This window comes from Urocitellus parryii, chromosome 2 (genome assembly GCF_045843805.1).
Source record: "Urocitellus parryii isolate mUroPar1 chromosome 2, mUroPar1.hap1, whole genome shotgun sequence".
Lineage (NCBI taxonomy): Eukaryota > Metazoa > Chordata > Mammalia > Rodentia > Sciuridae > Urocitellus > Urocitellus parryii.
In genome coordinates, this window is record NC_135532.1 from 31,184,553 (window position 1) to 31,204,218 (window position 19,666).

Sequence of the window (19,666 nt, forward strand, 5' to 3'; positions counted from 1 at the left end):
ACAGAACCAGTGTTTCAAAATTAAGAAAGGACAGCTACATATTATCAAACATTTATTTTGAAATTTTTTAAAAAAATATTTCATTCTAATGTATTACATATACCTTATGCATCACCAGAAACTGCACATAACAGTATAAGTTAACTAACCCCCAACCCCCGGCAGAGCATCACTTGCCCTAACTATGTTTTCATCAGGATTTAAGCAGATAGCAAAAATATATATGAGAGTGCTACAACAGTGGCATTTTTTAATGCTCAATGGAAGAGGATCATGAGTGTAACAGTGGGAAAGAGGTAATCAGAAATTTTAGTTCAAGACTTGGCCTCTCCAAGCATGTGACCATGGACAAGTCCCTAGATGTCTGAGTGGAAGTTTGTCTGTAAAATAAAACCTCACTGGGTTTTTATGAAGGGAAAATTAGATAGTAGAGGGAATGGGGATAGAGATCAGGGGTAGAGCACTTGCTATCTTATACAAGGCCCTAGGTTCAATCCCTAGCATTGGGGAAAAAATAAATTAGAGTAGAGATCAAAGTGACTTCGACTACACATTGCAAGTGAGAATGACTTGAAGTGGCATTACCATAATTGTGCATAAGTTTGAAAGGAAAAGTAAAAACTAAATTACTAAAATCTAAATTACTAAAATCTAAATTACTAAAAAAGGTCTTATGTTATTAGTTATTAATTGTTCTTAAACATGGTTACCAGGGATATCACACTGGACCCACCTCAATGAGAATGTCCCTAATATTCCTCCCCAAAAGTACAGAGCCCATAGCATCCCTGGATAAGCCAGCCTTTGTCCCAGTTCTGTGCTAACTGAAGATATGCAATTGTATGGTTATTTGTAAGTTTTGCACTAAGGTAATTGCTAAAAGCATAAAGGGGTTGGCATCTCAACAAAGAAAACTTTTAACTTTAGAAAAACAGTTGAGTTAGAAGAGGGTAGATTTTAAGAGTGTAACAATATTGAATGGACTTGTTGGGGGAAAAACACATTTTTTTACATATTCTTAGATAAAGTACACTGAAAGTCTTCAGAACCACTATGAAGCATGTAGATTGGACTCAAGCAACAAAAAAATAAAATAAATGAACATTAATCTGTACTGTAACTGTGAGCTCCCCTGCCTTCATTGCCCACTAGGATGGGAATCATGGAGAAGGACATGAGGCTCCAATAAAGGATGATGATGGGCTAAAGGAGGAGGAATCCAAGATCAGACATCACATGGTGCTCCACTTTTCAGAATTTCAGGAAAAGCTAGCATGGATAGTGTTCATTGACTGTGCAAATAAATTTACAACAAAACTATTTGGCTCCACATTTTTACTTTTACCTTAACTGTAATTTTGAACTTCTCTCTACCACTGAAGATGTGGTCTCTACCTTAACTCAGTTAAATTAAAGTTGATTGTGTTTCCTGATATTTTTTTTAAAATGAGCTTTTCAAGCTGGGCGATATGTCATACACCTGTAATTCCAGTGACTCAGGCAGCTGAGGCAGGAGGATCATGAGTTCAAAGCCAGCCTCAGCAACTTAGCAAGGCCTTAAGCACCTTAGCAAGACCTGTCTTTATATAAAATATAAAAAACGGGTTGGGGATGTGGCTCAGTGGTTAAACGCCCCAGGTTCAATCCGCAGGACCCCCCCCCCAAAAAAAAAAAACACTTCATCTCTCAATAGCCATAAGGAATTTGTTCCAGGATCCCCTGAAGATACTCAAAATCTATACCATTTTAGACTCTGGGTACTTGCATAGAAACTAAGTATACATTTTAAGTTATCTCTAAATGACTTGTAATACCTATTACAATGTAAATGCTATATAGATAGTTGTTAAACTGTATTGTTTAGGTAATAATAAGAAGAAGAAACAAAAGTCTGTATTTCTTTAGTATGGATGCAATTAAAAAAAAAACATTTTCAATCCATATTTTCATGGATGTGGAACCCACAGATACAGAAGGATAAATATAATGTGCTAATATACATGTAATTGTAAATTAACAAATATGATTATCTGAATGGGAAGAATATACATAGTCTTGGTTTAGTCAAACAGCTCTGGATATCCAGTGTTTAATTTCTTAGTGAGACAAGGAGTTAAAAGATAAATTATAACCCTGTCTAGAGAATTATTTATAGGTTACATTCAAGTCTCAACATGAGGTATGCATAAGAGCTACTCCAAAATTATAAAATAAGATATGATTACTGTATCATATTCCCTCCTATATACACTAAGCCCCTCCAAATTCTTGGCATAACTTCTACTTCAATAATAAAATAAAAGTGAATTTATCTAAAAAACCAAGGTGTATTTGATCAAAATAGCCCAAAATTTGCTTTGAAAGTCTTCCATTACTTTCTATAGGTGAAGTTAAACAAGAATGGCAAGATTGCAAAGCTCTTAGATCGTTCAAAGGAAATATTATAAAAATCTGTTCAGTGGTGTTACTGGAAATTACAAAACTGATTGGTTATCATATGGCCAGTTTGGGTTTGTTTGTTTCAAGATATGATCTCCCTATGTTGAATCCTGAACACAAGTGATCCTCCTGCCTCAGTCTTCTGCATAGCTGGGACTGCAGATGCAATGCCACCAGCCTGGAATACTGCTGGTTCCATTTTAATTTGTTCAAGCAAAAAAAAAAAAAATCTATGGTAAGACGGATCCTCCACTTGAAATGTAATACTCTGGGTGTCTAAGCCACCCCAACATATGATAAGAACAGCAGATACAGCATCTGCCCAAACTTTGGTAGCATTTACAAAGGCCAAAAGTTAATATCTGCTTTTATGCAAAGAGAGAGAGAAAGAAAATGATAACTACAAAAGGTAAGGAAACAAAACATGAAATTATTTTTGCATCCATCCAATACCCTCTAAAATGTCAATTTAAAAAAACAGTGATTTTTTTCTCTGAGAAATTTAAGTATTTTCAGGAAGTTCAAAGAAAAATATTTTTATAAACATATTAGATTATATTTAAGACAATGAAATATCCATGGTTTTGTTTTTTTTAATCACCTATGAATGTTAAAGTTATTCTATTTACCATTATTTTTCAAAGGGGGGGAATAAATTTTCTCTAATAAAGTTCATTAAAAAAGCTTACAAATTTTCTCTAAAAAAGTTCATTATAAAAAGCTTACAAAGTTAATTCTATCTTGCCATTAGCTCCCATTTTTAAAAAATATCTTTTTAGTTGTTGCCATCAGCAACTTAATTTGATTTATTTCTATGTGGTGCTGAGAATCGAACCCAGAACCTCATACATACTAGGCATACTAGGCAAGTGCTCTATCACTGAGCCACAACCCCAGCTCTAGCTCCCATTTTTAAACTATAATATTTCCATTTTAAATAAGTTCTCTGGGCACCATTGAAAATTTTTGGTAATGAGGTACTAATGAGGTACTGATCCAGGGAACAGTAGCTATGAAGAAGATCCTTCACAAGACTCCATATTGGGGGATTCTAGAAGTTTGTCCCATTTCCCCTTAATGCTGGAGTTTCAATGATTAGGAGCTATGACTCACAAATTCTAGTTCTGACATTACTTGGCATCAGCTGAAAATGATCTAACTCCCTCCCATCCTTCATATTACTAAAGATGGTGCCTCTAAAATACTTTTAAGTCTAAAATGTGGCATGTTAAAAAGTATCTTAAATGAGAGATATCCGCAATATATTTCATTTTCCTAGAATATAGATTTTCTTATTGAAAACTCTGGCAATTAAATTTCACTTTGTGAGTTATGGCAAAATTTAGAACTCAGATATTGAAACTTTTGAAAGTAAACTGAGTTACATGAAGAATTATTTACAGAATAAAATATCATTGCCTGCCTTCTGGACACGACATTTTATGAGCCAAGTCAGATATGCACAGCAATATTTCCTATCTACCTGGAAGGCAACAGTTTAAGGAGATGATTTTCATAGTGCTATAAAAGGCAAGGAAAAAGATTCCCCAAAGGCACTTATGGGTTATTCTTCCACAGAAGTTTTTCATAATATAATGGTATATAAAAATAAACTTACAGAAAATAAATGTGAATGCTATGTCAGACCTGTGGGAAAATGTCAACTTCTCAAAATCAGATCAGAAAATTCATCAGAAAAACACCGTGAAGGAAAAAAAAAATATGACATACATTTTGTTTTGAAATTTAAAACAAATATATTTGAAAAGTAGAGAGACTAAAATTAAAAAGGGAAAAAAAGACTGGGGACCTATAATACATCAATGGCTTAATATAATTGCAAAGCTTATTATAATTTACAAAAATACAAGGTTCTAAAATATATGGCAAAGGACAGAAACAAAAACAAAGTAGATATAATAAATAAGCAGGAACATTAAATTAATAAGAATCCTTTTGGAAACAACATGACAAAATGTATTTGGGGCCATGAAAATATTGGTATCTCCAACGCATAATCTCATTGCTAAGAATTTCTCCTAAGAAAATGACAGAACAGAAAATAACAGAATTGCAACAAGTATCCACAACATTAACAATCTTCTAAATTGTCAGTAGTAAATACAAGAATTAGCCACTCTGGGTAGTGAAAGAAACCTAAACCACAAGCCTGTCCTCAAGAACTCAGAAAGCAATACATGTATATGAAAGGATTCCATCACAAGGCAGCAACTGCTAAGTGCTAAATAAGTGGTATGGGCAATCCTAATTCAGAGAAGGAAGTCACTTTCCACTTCCCACCATACTGTCAAAGAGGAGATGGAATTCACACCCACCTTGGAAGCAAGGATATGATTTCCATTGGTAGAAAACAGAGAGGAGAGCAAGTCATATAAATAATAATAATAATAATTATTATTATATGCTCTATTTCACAATATAGTAGAGACATAGTCATATTTTTTCCTCAGAAAATAAAATTGTTTCCTTAAACAAGCAAGTTAGATAAGACTGCAGTAGTCACTATAGTTTCTATGTATGATCAGCCTGGGGTGTTTATAGGACACATGGGCTACAGTGTAAAGGAAAGGCCAAAGGTGGACTATAGGGGATAGAAGTCAAGATGCCATCTTTATAATAGACAAGGAGAGGAGCTGAAGAACTGAACTTTCATATATACTCTAGGGATGGAGAGTAGTGGATGCTATGAGATGTAATTAGCAGGTACAATCAATAGAATTGGCAAATAGGTTAGATGTGGAGCCCCAAGAGAATGTGCATCAATGATGACACTGAAACTTCTCTTTTGGTCTACTTTCCATACACCACAGTGGGTGAAATAAGAAGGTGAATAGGTTTGGATTAAGTGGTCAGGATGCAAATTAATTTGACTGTAATTTCACCTGTAATCCTCACCATCAGATTTATACTAAATTTGAAGTACTTACAGCCATTTGAAGATTTCAAGCAAACAGGAAATAATACAATTCTGGAGTTTGGAAAAGAGATGGATGTGGCAGCTGTAACCAGGGGAATGGAAGAAAATGCTCAGGGAAAAGGCCCATACCCCATTGGAAAAAGCTGAAATCCAGGGTAAGAACAATATTTAAAGACAGCCAACTCCACTGCTGTGAACCCAACATGAGGCAACACATCATAGTAGAAGGACCCAGAGGAAGAAAACTGCTCAGCTCACGGTGAGAAAGTGGCATGTAAGCGTGGGAGTGGGGGTGTGGGGGGTTAGCTACAGGGAAGATGAACCCTTCCAGGGCATGCACCCAGGGACCCACCTCCTCCAGTCATGCCCACCTGCCTACGGTTACCATCCAGTCAGTCCATTCAAAGTAGGAGGGACCTATCCAGCTACAGATCTCATAATCTAATCATTTTCTATTCCTGATTAACAGGAGCTTTGGGAGGATACCTCCTATCCAAACCATGGGCGCCCCCCCCCCTGCCAGCAGGGTCACCTTTCAACCATTCCCTCTGGCAAAAATGCCAGGCGTCATTCTGACTAAACCGTGGCTCTCAACAAGTGTGATGATCCTAGTGGAGTGGTTGAAACAGAATTGAAAGCTGAGGAAATAGAGATAGAAAAATGCAGATTTTTTTTTTAACTGTAGAAGATCTTTTGGTTTAAGAAGTCAGCAAGATCGAGGCAAGAATTGTTTAGATTGTGAGAGACTTGTATGTCTGTAAGATGAGAGGGCGAGCATGGAGAAGCTAGTGGTGGAAACGGTTATTTGAATGTCTGCCATGTAGCAGATCACATTCGAATCCATTACATGTCATCTGTGATCCTCACCACACCCTCATCAGCTAAGTACTGAGATGCCTCTTGTCATGGAGCCCACTGAGGCACAATGACCTGGGTAGCTTGCCATCAGTCATATAGACAGTAAAGGTGGAGACAAGATTCAAATACAGGTGGTCCAATTCCAGAGACTGCGTTTTGAATCATGATGCTATACACCCTCCAAGGAGGGTGCTCATCATACCCTAAGACAGGAGAGAAGAGAAGCCCAGAGATAGGAGAACACAAGAAAAGAGAATAGCTGAGCTGCAGCCAGCAATGCTGTGTATATCAGTGGGTTATACGACACAAGCCCAGATGGAAGGAAGGGGCAGCAATGGAATTGCTGAGAGATGCACATTAAAAATTATGGGCCACATTCTAGAAGTAAAGAGACGTTATTAAGCCAAGGTGCAACACAAAGTAATCTATTTGTGGCCAGACTTATAGATAGGAAATCTGGTTTGAAGACTATTGTATGTGACTTTTGTGTGAATCTGAAAGGAGATAATCTGAGACAAACTGAGAGGAATGGAAAAGAGGGGTGAATATGAACATGTTATAAAGGAAAGACAACTAAACTATGTATCTTTAGCTTAAGACCCCCATTAGAATAGCACAAGAAAGAGACAAGCATCTAGTATGAAAATACAGAGTTAATATTTCATTTTTTGAAACATTTTTTGCATTTTTCCAATTTTTCTACAAGGCTCACTGTAGAAAAATTAATCACTCATTCAGACAAAGAAAGTGTTAGACTATTGTTAAACAATAACGGGGCCTTGAAAGCTATAATAATGGTGATAGGGAGGAGAAAACAAATTGAAGAAAAGTCTCGAACAGAATCTGTAGGATTTTCTGGCAGTTTGAATTTGAAAGTTAAAAGAAGGAGATGTCAATTGAGGTGTGTTAATGTAGGTGTGTTTTAGTTCATTCAGGCTGCTGTGTAAGAATGGCTTATAAACAATGAACATTTATCTCTTAGTTCCAGAGACTGGGAAGTCCAACCTAAGGCACTGGTGGATTTGGTGGCTAGCCAAGCCCCCTTCTGTGAAGATGGCATCTTCTTGCTGTGCCCTCACGTGAGGGAACAGTAAGGCAGTGCTCTGAGGCCCCTTTTATAAAGCAAATAATCCTGATCATGAGAGCTCCACCCCCATGACCTCGGCACCAAAAGCCCCACTTCTTAACTATCACTTTGTTGATTAAGTGTCAACATATGAATTTGGTGTGTGTCACGGGGAGGGGCAAGTCACAAACATTAGGACTTAGCAGGTGATGACACATTGAATAAGATTTGAAATATGAAAGAAATATGAATTCTACATCATGGGGGGAAATGAGTTCACATTTTATTCACGTTGAATTTGAAAGCATTAAGGATTAGACTCAGTTGAATACATCCAGGTGGTTGGAGTTCAAAAGAGAGTTTGGAGACGGTAATAAGTCATAAAAGATGGGCCAAAATAATGGGAGCTAATGAGATCACAGAAAATGACCCAAAAACAGGAAAGTGGAGGACACCATTCATGTGTAAAAATGTAGCAAATAAAGAAGGAAAGAGAAAATCACCAATAGAACACTAGAGCAGTCATTCCTATAGGCAAGAGCCATCGACAAATGCCAAAATTCATAAGCAAAAACTTAAGGAGAAGTAAGATGTTTACAAAGACTCAAAGTTTCTCCCCAAAATATTTGTTAACCACCAAGGGGGAATAGTAATATTATGGTTTAGATATGAAATATCCCCCACAAAGACCCACGGACTGAAGGATCGTTCCTGAGGGCAGGGATGTTCACAGGTAGGCTTTGAGCAAGTAGCTGGACCATGAGGTCTGTAACCTCATCAGTGAATTAATCTATTGATGGATTAATAATTTGATGACATTAGTGGGAGGAAGTGGAAACTTCAGGAGGTGGGGCCTAAAGTTTGGAGGAAGTAGATCACTAGAGGCATGCCCAGGAAGAGTATTTCTTGTTCCCAATCCCATTCTCTTTCTCTGAGGCACCACTGCAGTGATGTGATCAGCTTTCCTCCACCACAACCTTCTGCCATGATGTCTCTGCCTTGCAGTCAGCTGACCATGGACTAAAACCCCTGATACTGTGAGCCAGCACAAACCTTTCTTCCTTTAAGTTGTTTCTCCCAGGTATTTGTCACAGTGATGACAAGCTGACTACTACAATAAGTTTAGAGAGAAGATAGTTGGCAACAGCCCCTTAACCAACTGTTCCTGGGTAACTAGTAATAAGCATAGAGGCAGACATCATGTACTCCTTGAAATGATGCACACAATATCACTTGAAATGAGGACACAATATCACTTCTGTGGAATTCTGGCCAAAAATGCCTAATACCAACCTAACTGTCAGACAAACCCAAATTGAGGGACTGTCTACAAAATAACTGACTGGTATTCCTCAAAATAGTCAACATCATTAAAGACAAGGAAAAAAAAATGAAGAACTAATAGAAATTAGAGAAAATGATGGGAAAATTACAATTAAATGTGATGATATGTGATTCTGGAACAACAACAACAAAAAGAATATCAGTGGGGAACTAATGAAAGTCAAATAAAACCAGTAGTTTAGCTGCTGTATTGTACATTAGTTTTGTTCTGGGTCCATGGTTTTGCAAGATATTCCATTATGGAAGATGGGTGAAAAGTATATAGAAAATACTTAATTTTTAAAAATTTTCTGTAAGCTCAAATTAATTTCAAAAAGAAACACTGAAGAAATGAAGCATATGCTCTGGAAAAAATAAAGTAAAATTGAATCCCTACCTCATATATGATACCAATATGATTTCCATTAAAATATTTTTAGGGCAGGGGTTGTGGCTCAGAGGCAGAGCACTTGCCTGGCATGTGTGAGGCACTGGGTTTGATTCTCAGCACCACATATGAATAAAAGAATAAAATAAAGGTCCATCAACAACTAAAAAAATTTTTCTTTAAATATTTTTAATAAAAATAATACATGAAAAGGAGATAAAATGGCTTCATGACCTTGGGTTACAGAGGGCCCTACAGGCATGAAAATAAAGGCCATAAATGAAAAGACTGATACATTGGATTATATAAACTTTCTGTAAATCTAAATAGCAAAAAACACAAGAGTCATTAGGGGCAATTTGATAAAACTATTTTTAATTATCATAATAAAGGGCTTTAATCTTTAAAAAAAATCTTACAAGTCAAGAAAAAAGATACCAATCTGGTAGGAAAATAAATAAACAGCTATGGGGAAATAATACTTATAAAAAGAAATACAGGGGCTGGGGTTGTAGCTCAGAGGTAGAGCACTTGCCTAGCACATGTGAAGCACTGGGTTGGATCCTCAGCACTGAATAAAAATAATAAATAAAATAAAGGTATTGTGTCCATCTATAACTTAAAAAAATAATGCCTTTTTAACACATAAAGAGATGAAAATTAAAACTATAATGAGAGCGCAGTGGAAGAGTGCTTGCCTAATGTATGATGCACTGGGTTTGATTCTGAGCACCGCATACAAAGAAATAAAATAAAGGTCCATCAACAACTAAAAAAATATTTTTTAAAAAAAGCTATAATGAAATCAATTTTTTTCTTTTCTTAATAGGTTGACAAATAGCCAAGCTATTGATAGCACATCATCTTGCTGAAGGCAGAGAAACAGCCACTGCCATATAATACTGATCAGAGTGCAATCTGAAATTACCTCTGCATGAGAGGAGTTTTGCAATAGGTTTTTAATGCTTGTATCACTCTATTCAACAATACTACTTCTAGTAATGTATCCTAAAGCTATTCACCTACATGATTGGAAAACATATATCCAAGGATATTCATTGCAAAATTATTTGTAATAATAAAGGGTTGGACATATCCTAAAAGCCCATGAATGAAAGACTGATTCAATAAATATGGCACATTTGCATAAAGGATTATTATGGAGTCAGTAAAAAGAACCCAGTAGTTATAGATGTACTGATATGAAAAGTCTCCAAGATTACAGCCTCCAGCACACAGAACAAGGTGCAGAACTGTGAGTACAGCAAATTATCTTGTGGACATGCACTGGTATGCATGAGAGGGTAATAAAAAAATTTTAAAACAACTAGCAAATTGGTTGCCTCTGGGGAATTTTAGGGAGCTTGTGCTTTATAGCAATGCAAAAATTAATTTCAAAACTGTTAATACAGTAGGGGAAGGTCTGAAGGAAACCAGCAGTGAGATAAAGTAGAGGAATAAGGGAATTTTCTTAAGAAGATTGCCCCAAAATCCAGACAACCCAGAAGCCACGGTAGGAGAGAGATTCCTTAACTCTGGGGGGAGGGGGTGTTAATTTATTCCTAAGAAATGAATTCTGCTGGGGATTCGGACAGTGCCTTTAGGCCACAGCTAGTGTCAGGCAATGCCCATGGAAGGCTGGTGAGGAGCCAATGCATGTGTGAAAACTAAGAAGAAGAGGCACTTGACTCACTTATAATACTGCAGATCTGATGAATAAACTAACTTATTTATATCCAGAAGATGACATATGTGTATAGTTTTCATCCTTATAAGGAAATGCTCTGGCCCTCTCACACCTACATTCACATAAGAAGATGTTAAAAGAGGGAAAAATCGGTCGATCAAGCAACGCTCAGGATTTACATTACATCTTTCTCCTAAGAGTTCAAAGGGTTTCAGTGTTATGCCCTCCTTTATCCACAACACGTAGATATGTACAGTAGAAAATAAATGGTACAAAGTTGGGGAAATGAGGCCAAGTCTCAAGATGAATCACTTGCAGAAATAGGCCTGCAGTTCAACTTTCCTCATTAAGCATCATGTTTTTCTTTTTTTTTTTAATATATTAAGTCCATTTTGAAAGCAACAATTAAGAATGTCATCTTTGGTATACACTTAAGTATGTGCACACATTTATGCACTTGAACCATACATGCACACACACACACACACACACATATATGCACACTCACTAATTATATAATTTGGCCTCGGAGTCAGCTCTCTCAATGTGCTTAAACCACACTTATGCATAAAAATCAGTGTATAATAATAACAGTGAAAGTGACCATAAGACTGTTATAAATAAGGAAACTCGCATATGTCATTGTAACTCAGAATTTTGAGTCTGAGATCAAGTGAGAAAGAACAAATTAAGGGAAAAAAAGACAATTACAAGCCAAATACAGTTGTCACTGCACCCACTAAAAGGATTTAATTTAAAACTCAAACATCATCATGTTGGAAGGGGAAATGAAAAGCTAATAGCATGCATTGACGTTTACATAAAATTAGTATGTAAAGTGAGATATATGGCCCTAATGATGAATATGAAGCAACGGTTTGGATTTTAACAGACTAAGCAAAATGTAATTGACAAAGAAGCAAATCTAAATGAATTTCTAGCTATTTAAACACTAAGTGCAGCTGCATGTTAATTGTCAGTGGTATGAATTAGGAAAAAAAATCTCTTTAAGCTAAAAATTCAAAAAATAAACACAGCCAATATGTGAGCTCACACCCTGTACTGAAGTTCCCATTCACTCAGTCAGAAAAAAAAAGTAATTTTTAAAATAATTTTTAAACATCAGAAAATTCCATCTTCAGTTACTTCATACTGATTGGGGAAAAAGGTTTGGTTGTGGGTGGAGGACAAAGAAAAAGATTAAAGTGTTTCTGAGAGAAGGAAGCATCTTTCATTTCTGGAATTAAGTCAAGAGTAAAACATTTGTTTTCAAGAAGTAGTTCACACAAAAATATTTCATTGAAATACCACTAAAGTCAATGGGAACAATTTAGGGTTTACAGTTAACTTTCCACTAATTGTCTTCCATTCCACTATATCAAAAAATAATCCATTGTATTAAAGTGAACACAACAGCACCCTTCATAGGAGTTGATTTCACAGCACACAGTATTTTAGTGGCAGTTATAAGACCCAGCTCTGGCATCAGCGTTCCTTGTTCAAATCCTAACCCTACCTTTTTTTTTTTTTTTTTTTTTTTTGCTGTTTGAGCAGAGTACTGAACCTACATAACATATTACATAGACATCAAGAGCATATACCTCCTAGGATCATGATGAGAAGTACATGTATTCCCATACAGGTAACTCCAACCATTGCCCTGCACATGCTCAGTAATAGTGAACCATTATCAACCTCAGTCAAGACAGCAGTATTTCAGAGTAGATATATTATGGTAAAAAACAGAGACAAAAAAGATGGTGGCAAGCATGCCATGATTTTGTTGGTCCCCAAACGTGAAGAAAATAGTGTCATCGGCCACTTCCGATACTCTTTCATTGGAAGATGGAAGCCACAGGAATATCTCTGGCCACTTCGCAGTAAAGACCAATTCTGGGAGAGAAACTGAAGTGTCCCTGGCCTCTAAAATGCTGTACAAGTGACTCTAGAACACAATGAGGCATCCATCCTCCAGCTATCTTAGGATATGCTTTGAGATCTTGGCATATTCTCCCTATAATATCATCAGCCCTCAAAGGGATTGCTTGGTTGACTGATCATGCACCTGACTTTGCATCTGATCTTTGTCCAGATCCCTTGGAATATACCACCAAATGTTTCATTTATCCTTGTATTTTCCAAGGTCATGCAAAGGACAGAGCAGACACACACATAAAATCTAAGTCGGCTCAGAAAGACTTCATGTTCATTCTTCCCCTTTAATTTACTGGAAGTTCCAGCCTCTGAATAGAAGGAAGAAGGCCAAGTCTACAGGCATCTTGGCAGGGTGACAAGTCACTGAAGAGATGTGAATTCCCACAAAATAAACACACCAAGCCCAGGCTCCTCCACACCCACTCAAGTCCAGTCAGACTGTGACCAGAATGGCATTGCTCCCAAGAGATCAAGACAAGGAAAAGGGAAAGGACCCCAGCTTTGATTGACAAACCAACTCTGGCTAGAAAGGAGGACAAGAGGGTCTGCCAGTACACACCCAGAGGCAGCAACCCCAACTCCAAGGCAGCTGACAGGGATGCTTCCTGCTACCTGCTTAAGAAGGCAAGGGGTTGTATAGCATCCCTCTATGACCCAGTTGGACAAGAGGACCTGAGAAAATACTGCTGGAGTAAAGATAAACTAAGAAAACATCAACCTCTTCCAACACTTGGTCCTACCTTCCTTTCTGAGGTTTCTTTGTGCTATCTGCTTCATCAAAGGCTTAAGTCTTCAATCTCAGAAAAACCTGCTCTCCAAAGGGAATCTACTATCTTTACTTACACCTCAGCATACATTTAATCCTGTTTTATTCTCCCCGAATTATTTTGACCATGACTTCTAAGGCAATGAAAGGCTTTATGCCTTATCCAAACAGAGTTGATGTTAAAGCATGAATATCCCAGAGTGAACAATCTATTCTTCTCCCACAAGCTATGAGGTCTCATCTGTGAACCCAAACGGTCCTATTCTCACATTAAATGTCTAAAACAGATAATTACTATTAACATAAATTGGACTTAAAAATAATCTGAGCAGATCAATTCCTTCATATTCTCAAATTCTGTAGAAAGACAATAAGCCTTTCAACTTAAAATGAAGGATCACAGTGGAAAGAGTTGTCAGAAAACATCATTTTTGGTCCAGCAGTCACCACAAGCTTACAACCACAAACACATCTTTTGGATTTTTTGGTCCCCAATCTCCAATGATAAAATTAACGGGTTTGATAACTAAGCTCCTTTCAACTCTACAATTTGATGATCCATTTGTCATCTTTCATTCAAGTACTTTCTGACATTGTGATAGCAAAATTTCAATCTGCGTCTAGAAATGAAGATGAACTATGCAACTGAAGATATAAAAATGAACTTTAAAAATTCATGTCATACGTGTGTGACAAAGGAAATAGAGAATGTTGTACAACTGGACACTTTTCCCTTGGCTTATGATTCGGGGGTATCTGATTGTAATACCATTATGGTTATTTTTTTTTTCTTCGTATATCACGCTGCAAACTGGAACGCAAAACAATAAAGATCTTAACCTAAGGCTCCCTCTAACTCTAATGTGACCTCTCAGAGGTCAGTAAGGCTAGCACAAGGAAACCTGAGCATGGAACCTGCAGGGTCCCTGAGGGTTTATTTCTTAGTGCTCACCTTCCACTAGTTGGTCCAGGCTGGAAATCTTCTTGAGCCCATCAATGGTGTAGATTGTTCTCACTCCCTGGGGCAAATTCACGTTATCCGACAGAGTTCGGGTCAAATCAGCCAGGAGGGCCTCAAAAGATCGGAAGCGGTCTGGGGAGATGGCGTACACAATCCCTTTGAAATATCGATCTCCATTTCGATAGAAACGAACTTTCTTGGCCTTCTTCTCGGAGCTGAGGGTCTGCAGCGTGCGGGTGCGGTAGAAGCTGCAGTGGGCGCTGTGCGTGGGGCTCGGCAGGCCGTTCACCCGCGACCCTCGGCTGTATCTCTGCGCCTTGTCCCTCTCATCGAAGTGCTCCAGCTCCATGTCTCTGCCGAAGGACATGATGGACTGCAAGGGGAACCTGTGAGCCCCAGAAACAAAAGCAGACACACAGCCTGAGGTTATTTAAGATCATGGCTTGAAGAGTTCCTCTTGAGAGCAGCTGGGTGGAAATATTGTTATAATATGTACTGAATCTGAGCCATCATCGAGTGGGAGAGAAAGAGGAGGAGGACAAGAAAGAAACGGAAGAGGCAAATTCCAGGGGAAACAGCTTATTACTCAACTACAGTTTCGTTCATCTCCGAGATATCAGTTACCTACCACCTAGTAGGTTTGGAATGGTACCCATTTACAGGCAGAGAGACTGAGGCACGGAAAATTCTCTCCTAAATTTCTCCAAATAACACAGTTGAGAAATGCTGGAACAAGGAACTTTCCCAGCTCTGCCCGACTCCAATGCTTAAGGTTCTCTGCAGACCAGTGTGCAGGTAGCACACTGCTATCTGGTAGCAGGTAGAAAAAAAGCTTTTTTCCTATTATCATACAGCTAAAACAAGTATTGGGCCAGGGGAGAAAATGAGGGCAGGCAACATTTAACAGTTGGACGGTAAGAGTTCTATTTACTGTATGTGTTTCCCATGGCCAGATGGAGAGCAAATTAAATCAGTCCCTAGGTTCTACCAACTTAAGGAAGACTTTCCAACATAGGCATGTATTCCATATTATAAGAAGTGAATTCACCTTAAATCATTTACTTGTATTTAGTGCTTCAGATAAATTGGGTTAAAACAAAAAAGGGGGGGCAGGAAGAGGAAATCACAAAAGGAAAAAAAATAATAATTATTTGAGTGGTTTTGCCCTTCCCTCCACTTAAGGTTCTATCTTTGTGGTTGAAGAAAACAAGGCTGCAAGCTGTTGATTCATACTTGACCTTGACTTAACTGTGTAACCTTGAGAAAGCTACTTGTCTGACATATTGAAGCCTCAATTTCCTCAGTCACAAGATGGGAATGAGAATAGTACCTATCTCATTGTTAATATTAACTACTAAACAAGTTAATGGACATAAAGCATTTAGGATAGTGTCTGGCATGTGTGTAGTATTTTTTTTTTTAATTAATAGAATGGTTTCTGTTTCTGACCCCCTACAAAAAGAACTAGTAGGAGCAGAATCTTCCCCTTCTGGCAAGGGAGACAGCTGGTGACTTCTGATCTTTATATCATGATTTTCTGAAAAGAACACCTGCATCTCCCTGGTCCCTATTTCACTTTCTATGGGGCTTCACTTTCTATCAGCAACTTGCCTATGGTATCAGTTCATCCTCACTAAGAGGTTCATTGATAAAGTCTAGTGGCGCTGCCTCTTGCAGGAGAATCCATTTTTTAACAGGACAATCTAGAAAGTGGGAAAACTTCAGCATTCAAAAATTTAAAATTTTTAAATTCAAAATTTTGAATGACACAATTTCAAGCACTCTGAAAAATAGAATATGAGGGAAATGGAAAATTTGAGGCAAGACTTTTACAAGTACCTCCCAATTTCTACCATATAGGCAATGTCACCTTTCTGAAGGTGAGTCAAACTTAACAAAAGTATTGTTAAGTCTTTTTTGATCTTTCTGATCATTATTCAGCCTTCAGCCCGAATAAACTGACCTCTGATCCATTCAGAATGGGTAAAAATTTTATATATCAGTTTAAAAATTAATTTAAAAATTGTGATAAAAAATTTCACACTTAAAAACATGGCTACGTGATACTCCTAATATGAATGAAGTGAAAGAAAATATTATTTATGGAATGTCTAAGATATACCTGACACTAGTATTCATCAATCAATTGTACAATATGCTAAAAATATTTTCTAAACCTTACAGGAATCTAAAAGAGTAGTTATTGTTCTCAAGGGCATGGGGTGGAAATAGGTCCCAACATTGTAACTGAGGGATTAGGATTTGAACCTAAATTTACCCTGACCCCAAAGTTGGTTCTGAGCCTGGACCCTAGCTGGCATGTACAAAAGAGTTGTTTAAAGCCCTCACACCTAACTGTCTCAGTCCCTTAAGCAAGCCACCTAACCAACCAAGACCTCATCTGCACAGAGAGGAAGCAGTAGCTGCCAGGTCTCTAATGCTTCACACATTCAAGTTTATATCACTGACCCCAACAAGAGGGCTGGAAACAGTATGATTTAAACATGGAGAGAATATGAGTTTAGTGTATTCTCTCCTTCCAAATATGAAAACTACCTTATGCCTCTTAATAACTATTCATAAACTAATTTTTCATTTTTATGAAAACAGTTACACCCACAATAATCAGGTATCATTGATTTTGAAGTTTGGTAACTTTAAGACACTTACCACTTAATATCCAATCCTGGAGGCATTGGTTGTGTATTTGCCCATGATATCAGTAACTGTACCTTCCCCTCCCTCCATATATGTGTGTGTGTGGGTGCACGTGTGTGTGTGTGTGTGTGTGTGTGTATTAAATGAGCTCTCCCATCTTACAAAAGGTGTGTTTGTCTTGATTGGTCGGGTGGAAGATATTACTAGTGTTTATACCAACTCACTAAGCTCTTCAAAACTTTGTGAGTGATAAAGGCATGTTGACTTTTGAAGTGTTGTATTTCCTTTTTTAAAGGCACTGGTCATTCCTCTAACTCTAATTCCTTCAAAAGTTGTATAAACTAAAAGAAAACAAGCAAGAATGACAAGCAGGGATGCAGCAGAAGATGATAATTGTATTATCAGAAAAAAAGTATAAATCCAGTTCCAAGCGGCATTTCTCAATTCACAACTGCCAATTGTTTAAATTCCCTAGAGAAAACAGGCTTTTTTAGGAGCAAAACTTCCACATCAGTTGTTGGATTTGTTCGTTTGTTTGTTTGTTTTTTAAGATTGACCTAAAACAGAAAAAGTTTAAGATGGATGCAGTGACATGCACCTGTAGTATCAGCTCTCGGGAAGCTGAGGCAGGGGGATCATTCAGCCCAAGAATTCAAGACCAGACTGAGTAACATAATCAGACCCCATCTGGAAACAATAAACAAATAATAAAATAAAGAAAAGCTTATTTCACTTGATTTTATTTGCATATTTCCTCAAATTGGATCTTGTGTCCATGCAGGGATGGACAGAGACCACATCTTTTACTTCCCTTTGCTGAGCCTATCCAAAGTAGGTAAAGAGGTTGCCACCGAACAAAACCACACTCAAAGTGACATCATTGTCAACACTACAGCTACCACTTAAAGAATGTCAACAACCACACTTTATACCCTTGTGTTCTGGTAATTATGTGAGGTATCAAAACAGGTGCTCTTTCCCTAGCGTCCACTGGCTCAGCTTCCACTTGGTGTAGTGATACATGTGAACCAAAAGCTCCTAGACAAGATTGGAGGCGCTTCCTGTTGGTCACACTTCCTCCATGGGAAGCCTACTAGAACACAACAGCCCCACTCATAGTCCACATCCACTGGTGGCCAAGGGCCAGGGAACCATGTGCATGACACCAGGAGGGTAAACCACAGCGCTTTGGCCACAGAGACCAAAGACACCAATTGGAGAAGGTTGCAGACAGACTCTTGTCAGAGATTTTCCTGTACATATTGCCTTGCCAGGAAACCAACATCTTCAATTGTTCTTTGTGGGATTTCTCACCATTTTGAGGAATCTGTGTTCATTCTCTGGATGAGCACATGGGTTCCTGTTTCAGAATTTACAAACACACACACACACACCAATTAAGAATCAGGCATAAAGGCTACCACATCTAAATAGATGCTGAACCTGGGAATTCCAAAGCATATTTTAGCAATGGGATTAGGATTCAGGTAGATGGAACACACATGGAATAAAAGGAACACACATGTTCTGAGCCAGTGCACCACCATGGATGTGGATAGCACAGGGTGTGTACATATCTTTCATGATTTTCCTACATATGACCTCGCTTAAAATCCCTTCTGACCCGCATTGGTGTGACATTTGGTACTTTAAAGGCTGCCCTACTTTCCTTTCCCATTGAAAGGCGATATATTTAGGAACAGATATGACATGTATTCGCCGAACACCCTGCAGTGTGGCGGCTGAACGCATGTGCACCGTAATCTGGACACACACTCACAGGTAAGGCAGAGAGGAAGCCAGTTTGAATGAAATCTTTCATTGCTCTCTCACAGACAAGCAGATGTTTGCATGCTGAATCCAGCGGCTATTCTGAGCAAACCTGGTTTTTCAAAAGCAGTCTCTTTTGTGGGGCAATGCGGGACTGTGCGTGCGCTCCCACTAGGAGGAAAATGCCATTTCCTCTCCGCATGCTTTTAGCACTGCAGGTACTAATTTGTGCAGGAGGTAGCCTCAGCCTCGCTGTCCCCAGAGGAACTTGAGACCCTGCAAATGTACTTGCAACATTCACACTGCAGCCACCACCAAGCACCGATCGCCCCCGTGGACAAGTACACACCACCCTCCCGGGCACACAGGAAAGAACACACACAATAAGAGGCCAGGCCCAGCCACTCCTTCCAAGCACAGACTTGGTCCTCCTTCCGCAGCCAGTCCTGACAATGACAAGCACCTCTCAGAGATCCTCGCCCTGCTCTCGGTCTCCACTAACAACGCAGCCAAGACCCTGGGGGAGGGGGTTCTCACCCTACTCCGGGTTTAAAGCCCGGTGGCACCAGACAAAAGAGGCAGGTGCCAGCAGCCCAGGGGCCGCCCTCACACAAGGCCCCCAGCCGGGGCCAGGCTGGCGAGGGTAGGGCAGTCGCCTTTCGAGGAACCGCGGGCGGGGAGGCTGCCGCCAAACTGGGCGCCCGCCCTGCCCTCGGCGCCCTGCAGCTGCGGGAAGAGTGAGCAGTGCGGGGACTGGGAGCAACCCTCCCCGCCGCTCGTTTCCCCAGCAAAAGCAAACCACGCACCGGTCCGAGGAGAGTCGCCGGGGATCTTTGTGGCCGCGCTTGGGGCTGCCTCCTGGAGCTGTCCTTGCCCG

General features: G+C 38.8%; 1 protein-coding gene across 1 annotated transcript in view; it reads right to left on the reverse strand.

Annotated features, from left to right (window-relative positions):
* The window catches only part of Dclk1 (doublecortin like kinase 1), a 323,537-nt gene extending 303,871 nt beyond the window's left edge, over nucleotides 1-19,666 (reverse strand). Inside the window, exons 1-2 of the mRNA XM_026395114.2 lie at nucleotides 19,596-19,666; nucleotides 14,353-14,747 (exon numbers count right to left, since the gene is read on the reverse strand). Coding sequence (XP_026250899.1) covers nucleotides 14,353-14,728 — 376 coding nt within the window. The 5' untranslated portion in view covers nucleotides 14,729-14,747; nucleotides 19,596-19,666. The remainder of the gene's footprint in view (nucleotides 1-14,352; nucleotides 14,748-19,595) is intronic.